Genomic DNA, 16510 nt, shown 5'->3' on the forward strand with positions numbered 1-16510 from the left:
AAACGTATATAAGTCGCACCGGTGTATAAGAGGCACCTCTTCGTTCGGTAAGCGAATTAAAAAAAATTGTGACGTTTCTTTCCGTGTACGCGGGTCATGCGCAAGCGTATGGGTGCCATATATTTCCGCTGCAGGCGCATTTCTGCTGTCGTGGTTGCCGTGATGTTCCGTATAAAGTCCAAGGGCGATAAAGGGCGATAACATCGTTCCCGCGCGCCATACGCTGTATGTGCGAGTGAAAGCGTCCGCCGGTGGGCCGAATCGCGCACAAGGGAGGAAACCGGGAGGGCAGCACGGGAGGAAGGGGGGGGGGGGGGGGAGGTTGTACTCTGGTAGCAACTGCGTAGTTCGCGCAGCGGTGCGCGTCGTGTCTTGACAGCGATCTGCAGATGCGACGAATTCGGGGTCGGCCGACTCGCGGTGGGCGTGCCGCCGCTTGCGTTGCTGCTCCTTCCTCCTTGCACGACGCTCGGGAACTCGATCACGAGAAGAACCCGGCACAACGATAGCGCGCACAGAACACGTAGCAATTACGTCAAACAGCGTGCTTCGCGTGGCCATAACATCGAATCCGATTTTGACGGCAGTTTTTCCAGGGGGAAAAAAAAACGTACATCAGTTTTCTATAAGACGCACCGACGAAAAATTCTGAAAAAAACCGCGTCTTATACACCGGAAAGTACGGTAACTTGCTGCCCAAATGCAGCTAAAAAGCAATGCTGTGACAAAATGTAAAATAAAAACTGTTGCTTTCCAAGTACTGTTTTATTGTTAATACCAAATTTCAGTAATGACAACGAATGGAAGCATCACCCAGTTCACATTGTTTGGCTTCAGAAGCTCGTTTATTTCCATCCTCGCACTGTAGCAATGGATGATTTAGGAAGCACCCGACAAAACCCTACAATTTTATGCTTAATCATTCTCAGAATTAACCAATGATTTCAAGCACAACAGCAATTTACTGTTCTAGCTTTGTGACTTACATGACGACAAGAGAAAGTGAAGACGGTCTACACCATGATGCATTGCTTACGAATGTCACAAGTTGCTAAGTAATCTGGTTAGATTTGGAGTTCAGTGAGAGCCACCACTTTGTAGCCACCACTTGTCAACACGGGGCAAGTTTCGGCTGCTCTACTATACCCAGAAAATAGTGTGCCCAATGCAAACTTTAAATGCTGTTCGTATCTACTAGATGCGCAGTGGTGACACTGCCATTTCTTTGGGGTCTCGAAACATCTGTAGTCACTTGGGGCCACTATTCTAAAACTCTCTATTACCACATCCGAGAAGAATCATGTGATGCAAACACATGAGCATTGATGCTTCTTTTGACCCACAAATTTCTGCTGCTATCGCTGCCTGCTGTATGTGTGAACATGCAAAAGCATGAGCAGTGAACACTTGCTTCATAATGGCCCTCACAACCTAGAGCAAACTGCTAAGTGGTTCTTGAGAACATTTGCCCAGGACCTTGGAAACCGCTGACTTAGCGACGTTTCATGGTGGTGTGTAGGCCTCATATTCAATGCAGCTGTCTCGGCCACCAAGAAGTCCATCAAATGAAACAAAACAAAAAAATAAAGGAGGAATACCAAGGAGGTGTTGCATAGCAACAGCATTAACAGAACAAACAAAAAAAGTAACACAAGTTTTAAACAGCTGTCACCGCATGCTACGAGACAGGTAATGGGGCATGTGTCTTCCTACCTTCATATTCGTCGAGGTCAGAATTGTCCGGAGGAGGGTACGGTCCAATGACGGGCTCTGTTCACAACGACACACACACACGAGGTGCGGCAATTCAGTGATGACCCCAAGCAACCCAACAAGACAGTGTCCCCACAGTGGTTGCCAGAGCGATGTTTTGACAGCTGGGCCACAAAAACGGGGTCTGGGCCGACAGTGCCCCTTTGGTTATCAGATCACCCATGCAGGCAGTGTGCATGCAGAATCCAGTCTCATGCAAACAAGCTAGACTTGAAGAATTGCTGACATGCCATCCCTTTCAAAGAGGACGGAGGAAAACAGACTTTGCACTATAACCATCAATAGTAGTGGCCTTCAATCATCATTGTGCCCGATGTGTAGCACTAGAAGCAGCACTGACAGCAGAAGCAGAGAACTGACCTCCGTTAGCAGTACAAGATACAAAAATATGTTAGGTGCTTGCATTTCAATATACATATTAGAAAAAATGGCCTAATAGTAAGCAGAGCAGTGAAGAAGACAAACAAGGCACTGTAACCCCTGTATAAAAATTAGTGGGAGGAAGTGCACTGTAAAAAAAAAAAAAAAAACTACATATCTTTTCTTCAAGCCTACATCCTTCAGTCACTGCTGACTTGCGCATTTTGCATGCAGGATGCTCTATAAGCTTAAACTGGGTGAGTTACACATTCTAACTGCTAGTTCACATTCTTATAGAAAACAAATTGCTGTGCAGTGCATGCTGAAGTTATGCATGTGTGCTCTCTCACAGGCAAACAAGCATTAAACATTGGTGATATTGCTCACAGTGAGGTGAGGCTATAAGTAAGCAGAATTATCTCATATGATAAAAGACCAGGGACATGACCAAAACCATGCTTGCTTCGCTCAGCTTTGTGCCGCCAGAACAAGGCAACATTTATCCATAAATAATGCCTCTTGTCAGCCTTAGAAAACTTGCCAGTCTTCATAAGGCAGCCGCCAGACAAGAGTGCAAGCCACCAGCAGTGTCTCGCCTCCGCAGATTTGTGTTTATAAAAAACAATTCCACTTTTCATTATGCCAAAGTTGCACTGATCCCACTTCAATATCTTTGTGGCTGTTAGAGAGACAGCAGTGCAAAACCAACGAACACAGTGATGAGATGTTAAAACTATTAAGATGTCATGAAGTGAGATTAAAAAATTTTCATGATCGGCGATGTCACCTCTATAAAAAATTTCCAATTCATGAGCATTATCTCCGAGGTAGTCTCCATCCACACATATGCACATGTCCCAATGTGTCTGCCATATTTAGAAAGCATCCTTCCAGGATGGATTCTAATACAGTGGAGTCTCGATGATACGAATCTCACGGGGTCATGAAAAATATTTGTATTAGCCGAAATTCGTATCATCGAAACGGAATTAAAACTAGCCAAATTAAGGGGGGACGCGGGGATCAGATCGCGAAAATCGAGAGAAAAATCTATTTTTGAAAACCACGCGTTTTGGTATCTGCAACGCCTAAATTACACTGTATCAAAATGGTTTGGCTGAAAACGCACTAAAAGTGCCCGAAAAAGATTAATTCGTCAGTGCGCAGGGTGAGAAAACAGCTTTAAATCGCACAAAATCACCGCAGTTCACGGAGACATATCTCGTATTTCCCGCCACCGAGCGCCGCCATCTTGGTATCGTTTGAAATCTCAAAGTTTCGCTGTTCCGCTTCTCAATTCGTCCGTCGTCACCATCTTGTAACAAACGCACAAACACAAAAGAAGCGCGGGTCTGCGATAGATAGTCACACGAGCCCTCCGATGAAAGCGGGCCTCCGATTGGCTGCCATGCTGAAAGGCGTCTCTCCATTGGTTGCTGCTGTGACAGGTGCAAGATGGCATCTGCAGTTGTCTGCTTCGTAAACCCCGCCGGCGTCTTCACCTGACACGCAGAATTCGGATTACTGAGAGCTCCCAGGTTAGTGATGGATCGTCGCTCGCTCGTTGGAGAAGAAATTTTGGACGAAGCATGCCTTCGGAATACGGAAGCGCAAGCCTCCTACGGCAAGAAAAATACGGCGATTAGCGGGAGAAGCGGAGGAGCACACAACTGAACATGCCGTGCTACCTTGCACCGTGGATTACGCGCCGCGCTATCTTGCACCGTGAGACTCCGGCAGCGAAACAGACAATTGCCCTGTGCCATCGGCACTGATAATGCAGTCGACGGAAGACGCGCCAACGGAGGCTCCCGCGCCTCGGCGTACGGCCGCACGAATCAGCTGAGATCGTATCTCGGTAGACATAGCTCGCTGCGACTAGGCAAAATGGCGCAAGCACAAAGAACGCAGCCCAAAGTACAGCAGCCACTCCGTCCGGCCGATGGCACGCGGAAAAGGAGGAAAAGCACAAAAGCCACAAAAGCGCCACCGCTTCAAACTCTTCGCGCCCAGTCGCGGCCTCCGCGCTGTCCGGCGCCGTGTCCGCACCTCCGCACCAAAAGAGAAAGGGAGAAAGCGCGTGCCTGCAGGCTGTTCTCTTTCGCGGCCGTCGGTGGGGCGGCGTTTATTCGTATCAACCGACGCGGGTCGAAAATCGATTCATAACACCGTTCTCTAGCACATTGCAAACTAACGGGGCTCGACCGGGACCACATAAAAATTCGTATCATCCGGAAATTCGTATTAGCCATGATCGTATCATCGAGATTCCACTGTACTGGCAGACATACTTGCAAATGCACATTTCCAATGCAAATGCATTCCTTCCCAGCATACTTCTCAGACGTGCTGGAGATGGATGCATTCTTGAGAGAAAGCACTATTCATTTGGGGTGAGATGCTATGCATGATTTCTGCTTGAATTGCCTTCATTGCGTCAAATGGCAGAATTTCATGTTCAACATCAGTCAGGAAATTCCAGAGAAGTCACAAGGTGACTAGTCAGGTCTATATGGTGGTTCAGAGATGACATTCATGTTTTTCTTGCTTGGGAAAAGTCCTTGGTGAACACTAGCACACTAGGCAGCATGTTGTGACAGTGCATTACTGCGGCGCAGCAGACAGTACTGTTGCCACCAAAGATTGGGGGCAATGTCCTCTCTTCCGACATTACGCTTCGGCTACTACAAAACCTAAAGACAAATCACTGAACAGGCTGTCTTGCTTGCATCATTCTTTTGAAATCAAAGAATACGAGAAGCATGCACTTGACCTTGCTCTTTGTCTTACTTTGCCTGCACGCGTGTGTGTGCATGTGTATGCGTGCGCGTGTGTGCATGCGTTCATGAGGCTACAATCTTCCAGCGAGGGTTACTTGTTTTACTCAGGCTTGAAACCATTACACCAGCTTTTATTGCCAGTGATAACTGTGCATGAAAAGGTTGCATCTTTTTAGTGACATGGCTCAATGAAGCCTCAAGCACCTATCAACTTCACCCCTTTCTGATCTGCTGTTGGGATCCTCAGGACAAGTTTCGCAGTAACAAAAATATGTCCATGTTGGTATGCTGTGTAACCAACTCCCACCTGATCATCAATGTCTTGAATAGTTCAATGCCAATTCTCACAAACCAACCCCCCGATTTCAGCAATATGTTGGTTGCGATGAACCTGTGGGCCCTGCTTCCTGAACGCCCGTTAACGCGCATTTATGGTCTGGACTAGTCCACACACAAGTGAGCGCCGATGGAAGTCCGCGACCTCAAGAACGCTGCTGAAATGCACCATTTCTATAGTCTAATGTCTCCTGACTGCGACCAATGTCGAGAACGCAGAGACAGATATGGACAGATGCTGTGTGTGCTCTTTTGAACTGGGGTGCTGGCGCATGTGTACAATGACGTATCTAGTGTGTTTTACGTACCATTGCGCTTTGCACGAGCACAGCTGCTGCTTCCGCTGCCACAGCTCCATTCACACCCTACTGAGCACAAAGGTTGCTGCTCATGCACACGGATCATTCTGGGTAGTGCAAGTGTAAAAGTTTGGTGCAAGATAGAGCACATTCGATCTCGACTTCAGCACCGCTGGCACGCGCCGATGAACACTGGTTATGACAGCCATGGTGATGCACTGGACTATAAAGCAGTCACCTCTCCCCAGAGAACATAACGTTGCACTATAAATGAGCATTTACTTTCCACGGAAATTCAACACATTTCAAATTGGGATTCCCATGCAAGCAAGATTCCCGTTCCTGGGCAAAGTTCTTTTTGTAAACATCAGTCGCATCACCGCCATGTTCTGCACAGTATTTTTTTCTCTGAGCTTTGTGGAAAACTTGCCACAATTAATTTGTCGTCTTTTTCTGCACCCCTCACAAAAAAAGACTGAGAGGTTGCACATTTGGTAGCAATATGGATGCAAGTATAACTCCACACATGTGCCAACCCTGGCAGAGTTTTCCAAGCCAATTCCTAAGCTAAGCAAGCACTGTCACCTACAACTGCGGTACAGCATAATTGTCCGTCCAGGGCCGGGATAATGTAAACCTATTCCAATCTCTTTTTATTCCAAATCCGCCATTAGCCCTCTGTGATAGGTCAAATTGCTCGGGCCCAGCCCATATGGGTGGGTGCCACGGCCATTTGGGCAGGGCCGGAGCCATCTTAAGTTATCACCAAGGGCTCATGGGGGATTTGGAACAAAAACAGATTCTAATAGTTTTACATTATCCCAGCCCAGATGACAGCCCGACTAAAAAAATTTGGATCCCACCTAGTAAGTATGAGTTACAATATCTCATGCTTTATTCAGTGTTTCTGATGCAACAGATAATTTAAGAGATCAAAAAAGCCAAGATCAAAATGCATATTTTTTGAAACATTCCTACTATCCTTGTTTACTTAGCTTAAGCGTCATGTTTCATGAAATGGCAAACCCTTCAAATAGACAAATGCAAATGAATCTAAGATCCTTCACTTTTAGCTCTGCTTAGCAAAATGAGACTCCTGATCTGCCACCTCATTAACAATATATGTGTGAAATATCATGAGAATTACATACTTTTAGTATGTATAGGATTAGTTAGAATGTACAAAAAAATCAGACATGTTAGTGCGCTACCCAGACACAAACTATGGAGTCTGCTTTTTTTGTTCAGGTGAACAAATCTTAAAGAAACCATGCTGTTTTACTGGGGATAGCTATATACTACAAGCAGGTGGCTACTCCCTTGAGAAATCCCCCTTCATCTCAGTGGTTTCCTTCAATTACTTAATTACAAATTGTATTGATTTTTTTTCTTCAAGTTTAATGATCAACATTCAACAAAAGGATGTGAAAAACTGTGCCTCTCCTCTACATCATCAATCATGGCACAGCCTGCATTCATCAAATAACTGTAGAAATTTTACAGCTACTTAAGTGCCTATCCCCCCCCCCTCATGACTGAAAATCTGTTTTTCTAATTCACGTTAGATAATAGAAAAAAAATAAAAAAAATAAAGACTACCTTTGCCTCAAATCAAGCACAAAAATGAAGTCTATATCAACCACATTCTTGTGCTACTTTCCACACATCATTAATGAAAATAATGTGCCTGTTTCATGTCTCCTTTCCTTAAGTGCTCCTATGTTTTTTTAACGCCATACTAAACAATGTTTGCATCAGCAAACATAGTTTAGTAATCACTGTGGATTACATATTTCCACGTGCACAAAGTCTACTATGCTATTGTATTGTCGGTCAATCTGAGTCAAATCGTGAAACTTTCCATAGACTTGCACGTTCTATGCCATGTCAGTGCTGCTTACAACCCCTACATAATGGCTAGTGCAATGTCAGATGCCTTCTTCCAGTGGACAACACTCTGTAAGAAGTGCCCATGCATGCAAAAGAAGTAATGTGTCAATCACATCACCACATACCACGACCAAGGCCAAAGGTACAAGAACACGCATGGCAAACATAGGACATGCAAGGGACAGATGGCACTGAAGTGGCACATGGACAAGACGAAACGAGACCAGACATGCATGTACGTATCGCAGCCGTTGTACAGAAAATGACAAAGAAGGCCAGAAAAAATGTGGACAAAATAAGCTCCACTTTTTCCAGTTTAAAAAACGCTGTGCTATTGCGCGTTTGACTCCAATGGTCCACTGTCTAGGAAGCCCAACAGATTTGAGAATAACAATTTAAGGTATCTCAGGAAGACAAACTGATTCCTACATCATGGTATTGGCAACAGTGATCTGCAGGTTGCTCCATTACGGGGGTGCGACCTAACCAGTATGTTGGTTCCTCTTTTCCCTTTCTGCTTTTGCCACCTCCTTTCTTTTGGGCATTTGAACAACACAATGAAAGGGGCTACTTGGCTGCACCTCTGATTGGTTATTTGCTCTTAGGAAAAAATTTAAAAAGCTGACAAAAAGTACACAATACGTGACAAGCTTGTTCACCATGTATTGTGTTCTTTTTGTGCATCAAGTCCTTTTCTTAGCACAAGCCACAAAAATAAATTTCAGGCACTTCCAGTATCTCTCACAGATAAGTGGCAGCCAATAAGCACTAGTGGATACTTTACACGCTTGGATACATTAGCATGAATGCCGCAGGCAACGCATCCAGCTGAGGCTCGAGGCCAACTCATCTGAGCATCACTTGGGATGTTTTTGCCAAAAAGGAATGAATTATTGCCCATATAACTGGATTTGCTGGTATTTTGTTGTAGGATAGCTCATACAAGTTAGACTTGTCTAATTAACTTAACCAGACTAGTAGATGCTTAACATGATTAGATAATGTAGCACAAATGCCATAGACAATGCAGTCTCCTAGGCTGAAGGTATGCTTTCATGAATATCTTTGGCAGATTTTGAACTAGTGCCTCATTTATTGTAGAGACTGGCATTAGTTGTGGGACAGCTCCCACAAATTGGATTCATCTCATTAACACAGCTTGCAGTTTGGCTAATTCATGGAAGTTCCCTGGCCAGAATGCACAAGATTTGCTGAAATTCTAACAGAAATGGATAGCGTGCCAAAGCTTGCACCGCTGCATTTATTTATTTAAATTTTTTTTCACAAATGTACCTTTCATTTTTCATACTTTGGGTAAAACTTGGTTGAAATTTCCATGCACACTTTCTTATTAATCACACATTAACTGTGTTTCTGAGCCACTAAATTTATAGTAGGGTTGCCTGCACCCTATGCGTTGAATATGCAGAAGAAAATGCAACTAGGGTTCGCACAAACATTTTCAACTCAAAACTTAAGGTTTTTTCAATAAGCGAGAGATGGAAAATTTCAAGGAATATGTAAGAAAAAAAATGGATGCCAAGTTGCACTGCATAGTTCTAAAAGAACACCCAAGAAGAACACATGATCACACACACAAAAGATGATGTGCATCATCTTTTGTGTGTGAGCGTGTTTTCTGCTTCTTGTGTTTTTTGTCAGAGCTATGCAGTACAACATGACATCAGTGTTCAAAAACTAAAGTAGCCTGCACAAAACTATAAAAAAATTGCTCCCATAAAAAAAAATTAAAGAAATAAGGTTTTTGGCAAAAATGTTCCCACAGTAGCTATATGTGCTTCCTTTTCTCTTGGTGCCCGAGAAACTGTTGCCTTTGACCAAAGATGTCCAGTCAGTTTTAACCTCTGCATGTTCCAAGAAGTAGTCGCCAACTGAAGTGGGCAAATTAATGTTATGCGAGATTTTAACTGCTTCTAGTGCATTTTCTCCAGGAACAATTCAAAAATCATATTTTTCTGACTGTTTTGCACACTGACTGCATTTTTTCCCCATTTCTCTGGGAACTTCTCTACCAGCTTCTACTAGCTTTTCTCTGACTGAAAGCAGCTTGGAACCAAACACCTCAACTGCCACAACATGAACCATGGCAAAAGGCAAAACAACATTGGAACAGGATTTAGCGAAAAGCTGCCAGGTAACAAACAAGACCATACTTCTTATAAGTGCAGGAATCAAATGATTGAAAGCCGAAATGATGGAATACTATCCTAGTATTCTACTCTTTATTAAAATACTATTCTAGGAACACTATTCTAGCCTTATGCCAGTGAGCCCTTTTCATCTCAGGTGCCCCCTCGTGAATTTGGAAAAACATGCCATCCGGATCTCTCTCCAACGTCTCGGGGAAAAACACCTTTCTTTATGATCAAGGTGTTGAGCACAATTGGCTCTGGTAATCAAAAGCTCTATGGATGGTACAAGTGAATGCCAGGAATAAGAGTGACATTAGTCCACATTGCTTAAGATACCTGATTGCGTTTGTCCCTTACTGCACGTCACCTTCTGCGAAGTTCATGCCCCGTCTGGAAAACTGCTGCGTACAACTCGCTCAAAGGGATTTGAGCTAGTCCGTTTTGACCATGTAAATATAAGAGACTGAAAAGATGCTTTATTTGCAGGTTATTTTATCTTGTCATTCGCTGATGTTTGTTAACGTCCTATTGCTTGATTTTCTGTGATTCATGTAATTTTGTCCCTACTGCTTGGGCCCTGTTCTGGGCCTGCAGTATTAAAATAAATAAATTGTGAGCATTATATTTACGCTTCATCACGACTTGAGACCATCGCTGTGGGGCTTTGGCTCAGGACAATAAAGAAGAGATTTGCGACCTAATCGTTGTCTCACAAGTGGTGGAGAGTGCTGTCCGGTCCTTCCAGTCCTCTAACATAATAATATTATAAATAAATAGATAAACTGCCAGGTTCCACATATCTCTTTTGCACTGTCATTTAAAAACACATGTTAACAAATATAGCAGATTTTCAAGGAATACACAAAGCATATCAAGGAGTTTTGAGTACCCTTGAATGGCTTGCCTCAAAATTCAGGATTATTAAGTGTTTCCAAGAGATTATTATTGCAAGCAGTGCATGAATTTTATGAAGGAAATGAATGTTTCGACAGCCTGGGATTCCGATTTGCTGATTGTGCTAGTATACAGGCTATTTCAGCTGACCTGTGCTAAGCCTTTAAAAATGTATGTACACACTATGAGAATGCAACTAATTTAGTATTGTTCACTGTGCTCCTGAGCACTGTAAATGATTTTTACAGTGAGCTTAGGCCATTAGGTAATAAAAACTACTTAACTAACTCTTAAAGTATTCATTTAAGTGCCAGATCTCCAAGCGAGATCTAGAGCCTATTGAGAAATCTCGAAATAATTTCTTTTCATAAGATAGCTGCTGCGGTTTGAATTTTTGGGGGGCTGCAATGAAGCTGCCAGAGAGATTTGAAAAAGTACCACATGATTGGGCACTTGTGCGCAGCGACACTGGTGGCCTCAAACATGGTGCCAACGAATGATCTACATGAGACCGTGTAGATGAATTGGCCTTAAGCAATGTAGATGGATAACATTCTTGGCTTCCATTTTTACAAACAAATCTTGTCTACTGAAGAAATGAAGCAAATGGAGCCAAGGGATGTACAATGAAAAGCACGTGGCAATTCTTGAAGCATTGTAAGCACTTTTGCTGTTGACAGACTGCGTACAGAGCGAGAAGGTTTTGACACAGGATGGCAATGCATCGCAGATGACGGATGTAGCCATCACATCTCAATTTTGCTTGCAGCCTATTCACACGTTCAGTCTGCATGCAGCATCGATCATTCGTCGGTAGCATGTTTGAGGGCACTAACGTTGCCTGCGCACAAGCACCCAAACCCAACCACATGGTACTTTATTCAAATCTCGTGCACTTTGTTGTAAAATTCAAACCATAGCAGCTATTTTCACGGAAAGAAATTATTGCGACACTCTAAATAGGCTCTACTCTACATCAAAGATTTTGCATTTAAATGAATACTTTAAAAGTCTGTTAATTATTGTTAATTAATGACCTGAGTTCAGAGTAAAAAAGATTGAGTTGCTCAAGCGAACAGTGAACAATACTAAGTTGGCTGCATTCTCGTAGAGCCCACATGGATTTTTTAAGGCTTGGCGCAAGTTAGCTGAAACACCCAGTGTATGACTAATAATGTGTCACATGGTTGCACAGGCTGCAGGCGCAAATTGTGCGGGAATTCAGCCTTTCCATGGAACAAATTCCCTGTAAAGTTTTCGAGTGAGCTGGTATAAACCATGAATGTGACCGTTTTCAGGACAGACACAAAAAAAATGTAATTGCATTTGTGTACGGCACATTTATATCCTCCTGTTCAATTGTGGTAAAACAGCCCTAGGAAAAATTGTATGGCTATGCTTCTTTCCATGAACTAAACTGAGCTGTCTCCCCCATAAACAAGCTCTCCTTACTCAAAGTTTACACTCAATCATGGCATCTAAACGAAGAAATACAAGCGGAGTAAGCTGCTGGAGATAAAAAAACGCTATAGCCACAAATTTAACAAAGAAAGTAGTAACTGTTCTCGATAATCAACTGCAGGGGTGCTGCTTCTTAATGCATCCCTGATTGTGATGTAATTTGGGTATGTTTTATATATGTCCATGTGCACCCAACTCAACATAAAGTGCAGTGTTGTGAAGTGCGCTTAAACAGCAACAAACTATTTTTGACAATGCTCCGATTTCCACACGTACAGAAAAATATTACTTAAAGATGCCCTACAAAACTTTTTGAATATGGTTATTAAACTTGCTTAGTTGCATATCAATGCTGTCCTGAACATCAGAGTCAAACCTTATACCTGTACATGCCGCAGGGAAACTAATATCTAATATAGTTTCGCTCAAAATGCTGCCTGCACTTTCCTTAACCCTTTATGGATGAGTGTTGCCCACAGGCAACATATCAGAACAAATTTTTTTTCTGGCTCAGTATCCATACTGAGTACGAAATTTCTGGCTAAATGTCTTCGGCCAACACTTAATGACAGGCAGCAAGTGTCATTTGTTGGTTTAGAGCAGGAACACTGGACGAGAAAGAAGAAGTTGGGCACACGATCCGCTTTCTTTTGAAAGCCCAGTCAGAGGAGACAGACTGATGCAAGATATCTGGCTACAGTGGTATGACACATGTGATGTAAAGCAAATAAACTGTACATGTAAGGGTTACATATGATGAGAGCTGTCTGTACGAATTCCAAACAAAGCCTTGGGTGGCTTGGAGTGAAGCCCACTTCCAGTTTCCTGCCTGGTAGTTTCTCCCCAATTGCTGAAAAAGTTTCTACAAAATGTTTGTTCTTTTTGTAAATTATGCTTACTCAATGTTTTGCACATTTAGACAGAAAATAATTTTTTTTCGATATCTGTATGTTTCGTCCTTAAAGGGTTAACTGTCCTGAAAGCCCCAGACCGTTTCAGGGATATTTCTTTTCATTTCTTTGTCTTTTACCTAATTAAACATTTTTCCTTCTCTCTTGTAAACAAGATGGCTCTTGCCTGGGCTGCTAGAAGTAAGGCATTGCAGGGGCAGCACTTGATTGCCAATAACTTCACTTATAAATGGTGTATTAAAAAATTTTTTCTCAGTAAAGATTCATGGGGTGAGGCCCTTTATTACTCAATGCAATTCACCCTTTAACGGAAGGTATTGTAGGGAAGCCTGTTTAAAATGAACTCCGTCAAGACCAATTCACTGATACTGAATAGTTCCAGCTTATGATAAAGTTAGTGTACTTCTGTCAAGGTGATCTACTGGTTTGGTGAACTGATGCATATAGCCCAACATCACAGAATCATTCCAGAATGCTTGGCAGTACTACGGTGACCACGTAAATTAGGAGAGACTAAGGTTTATTATGAAGCTAAGCCACCTCTAAAATGTGCAATGAACACTAATTATTACAATAACAACCTGCTTTCCCTCAAAATACAGATTAAATACTGTCTTCCACAGCTCTAAAGCACCGTCAGAGCGCCATAAAATGATCAGACTAAGATGCCCGAAGTTCCTTCGTGTTCATATTAAAGGGAAGTGCACATACCATACACGATTTCTGATTACTTATTTACTAATGCAAAGTGTTTCGTAATCATAGTTAAGGTTGCTCTACACCCTACTCCATTGATAATGTCCGTTCAGAATACATAAGTCCATATAAAATGTTGTAGCTAGTATGACCACAAGCAAAGATGCATGAATAGTGAAGGGAAGAACTTCCACTGAAAGCATAACATCTTTCAGGTGACAAATATATCAGTGTGAGCTAGATATTCTAGCCCTTCCAAAACAAAATCTAGCTGAAAAGGGAGGCTGACAAACAAAGAATGTGCCAGACACTTGTGCCTGCATCCCCTTTCTGCCATTTTCTTTTTTTTTAAATAACTGCCTCCACTGGCTCCAGCCATTTACATTTTCGCATCATTCTCACATAGCAGAATGTGCGTAATCTTACTTGAATTTATATTACCCCATCCTTTTACACTCCTGGTTCAGCAGGTATCATATGAAAATGACTGAAACAGACAACGGAAGAAACCTAGCATGTCCTCAAACATGTCTTTATATGTGCTAATCAAAAATCAAAAGAAATGAGAAATCGAGCATGAGAAACCGAAGTGCATGATAGACCAACGAGCAAAAATTAACAAATTAACTTTTTAATTAATAACTTTATGGCACATATTGCAATTCACTGATTGTAGCCAGTGCATTTGCAAGGCCTGTTAGAACTTGGAACGAATTTTAAGGACTGCATGGCTTCCGAGATAAGCACCGTGGAACTTGCAATAAAAATGCGCTATTGTTAAAAATTTATTTCTGGGGTTTTACATGCCAAAACCCCAATCTGATTATGGGGCACACAGTAGTGGGGGAGTCCAGAAATTTTGGCCCCTTGGGGATCCTTAACATGCATCCAATGCATGGCACATGTGCGTTTTGTTGCATTTTGCCCCATTGAAATACGGCCACTGTGCCCGGGATTTAATCCTGCAACTTCGTCCCTAGCAGTGCAATGCCAAAGTCGCAAAGCTACAACAGCAGGTGCCCTATTGTTCACAAACCACCGTTTTATGCATTGACGCACAAAAGTAACTCGAATGTCCATGTATTTCATCGCACCCTTTGGGAATGAAACTGGTGTCATCCTGAAAATTCGTTCCAGGTGGAGATGCCTTACAAGCTCACCGACTGCGATTCATAAATTGCAATATGTGCCGTGCCGTAAAGTAATTAGTTAAAAAGTTAATTGGTGCATTTTTTATTTACTCAATTCTTCATTTCGATTTATCATGCAAGTAATGTCTGTCCCTGAGTAATCCAGCTCGATGACTAGAATTACGCTATCTGCCACAGGCAATTTCCAAAAATTCTGTATGGTGCATTAAAAAAAAAAAAAACACCCAGTAGAGAGCTTCATAAAGTTTGCAACAGACATCTGCTTGCAAACAAACCAGTATTTCCAGTAGCTTGGCATTAAGGAATCAAGGTAAGCTGGTACGACCGTGAGAGTTTAGCTGTTCTGCCCCCAACCAAACATAACAGCTGGCTGGAGCATCGCTTAAAACAGCTGTCTGCCTATTGCAGTGTCATATCATCTATACACAGGGTCATGTCATCTATGGTATATATACACCAAAGTGTGGCACGAGCTGCGAGTGAAAACAGGTGCAACTTGAGGAAACAGCAAGAGCACCACAGCCACGTGTAGACAGAGCGAGAACAAGGTTGGAAAGGCGCAACGCCCATACACCAGGCAACAAGATGGCTGAGGAAGCTCATTTGAGAGGAGAGTGGACCACACATGAGGAGCGAGAGATGTGCACAAACGTTTTGCGTCGCTACTTACAGCATGAAAAAATAATCAACGCTGTACAAAAGCCAGTCACTCATTTCCCCTGCATTTGTGGGTGAAATTTGATGGTTGGAACTGTCACAGAGGCCACTGTCCAATCAGTACCCTGCTGACTGGACTGTTTTTAATAAGCAAGGCTGTGCTAGTGTTGATCAACGTGAAACTTTACCATAGGCACACTGAACTCCCCCTGCGGCATAAAATTGATACGACTGCAGCGTGCACAACTGTTCTCAGCACCAAACAATGTCCCCTGTGGGAGCAACTCAAGGGAAACAAGTGAGTGGCCGACAAATTGTTTTTCTCACTACTCCAGATAGCGAGGCAAAACTCTGTACCACAGCTAAAAGAAGCACAAGGGGAACAACGCACACAAAACATGTGCAGCCACAGAGACAGTTTATTGCACACGCCCAAACCATCACTACGGGAATTGTGGGGAAACGTGACGTGGGCCCGACTGCACAAACACGTGCAACAAACTACTCTATCAGACCAATGTCTGAAATGTGTTAAACAACATTTAAGGTGTGAAACCAATGACTGACGTTGCACTTGTGCCGAATGCGACACAATACGACATCATGGCGAGCAATGCATGTGCGGCGTGAGCATTGTCTAACAAGTTGCCTCGCAATTTCATGCGTTAAAAAAGAAAAAAAGCACGCAGCCCCTACACCAGGCAGAGGCAACCTGACTTGCTGCCCGATGTAGTTGAAATGGCAAACCCCAGATTAGCGCAAGAAAACGCTGAATCATAGAGAATGCAGAGCTCTATAACCAGATGTCAAGAGCGCAGTGTAATATGTATCCCACGATTTTGAATTCTGTTTCACTTCTTTTCAATTCTGTTTCAGCCATCAGCACAGTGGCACGTGTGTGTAATTGCAATTATTTGTGCAAACAGACCCACTTCTGCGTCACCTAGTCAGTTAGTCACACCGAGCACCCAATGTTAGTGCTGCTTTCATCACTGGGGGCTCATTCCAGTGTCAGAGGGGACAACAGCCCAGACCACATTCCATGGGTCCTCCAGGTAAAAACCACACTGCTCTGCACATTCAAAGGGTTGTGTACAGCAAAGGGCATACATTTTTCTCTTGCTTTAACATCTTTAAAGCATGTAATAT

General features: G+C 43.0%; 1 protein-coding gene across 9 annotated transcripts in view; it reads right to left on the reverse strand.

Moving 5' to 3' along the window:
* LOC119437740 (sorbin and SH3 domain-containing protein 1-like) overlaps positions 1–16510 on the reverse strand; it is a 266626-nt gene that overhangs the window by 45024 nt on the left and 205092 nt on the right. For 8 of the 9 annotated variants that reach the window (XM_049660831.1, XM_037704711.2, XM_037704716.2 and 5 more), the window contains one exon: positions 1714–1770. The exons of the other annotated variant lie outside the window; for it this stretch is intronic. In XM_049660831.1, coding sequence (XP_049516788.1) covers positions 1714–1770 — 57 coding nt within the window. The remainder of the gene's footprint in view (positions 1–1713; positions 1771–16510) is intronic. 9 annotated transcript variants of the gene reach the window in all.

This window comes from Dermacentor silvarum, chromosome 1 (genome assembly GCF_013339745.2).
Source record: "Dermacentor silvarum isolate Dsil-2018 chromosome 1, BIME_Dsil_1.4, whole genome shotgun sequence".
NCBI lineage: Eukaryota > Metazoa > Arthropoda > Arachnida > Ixodida > Ixodidae > Dermacentor > Dermacentor silvarum.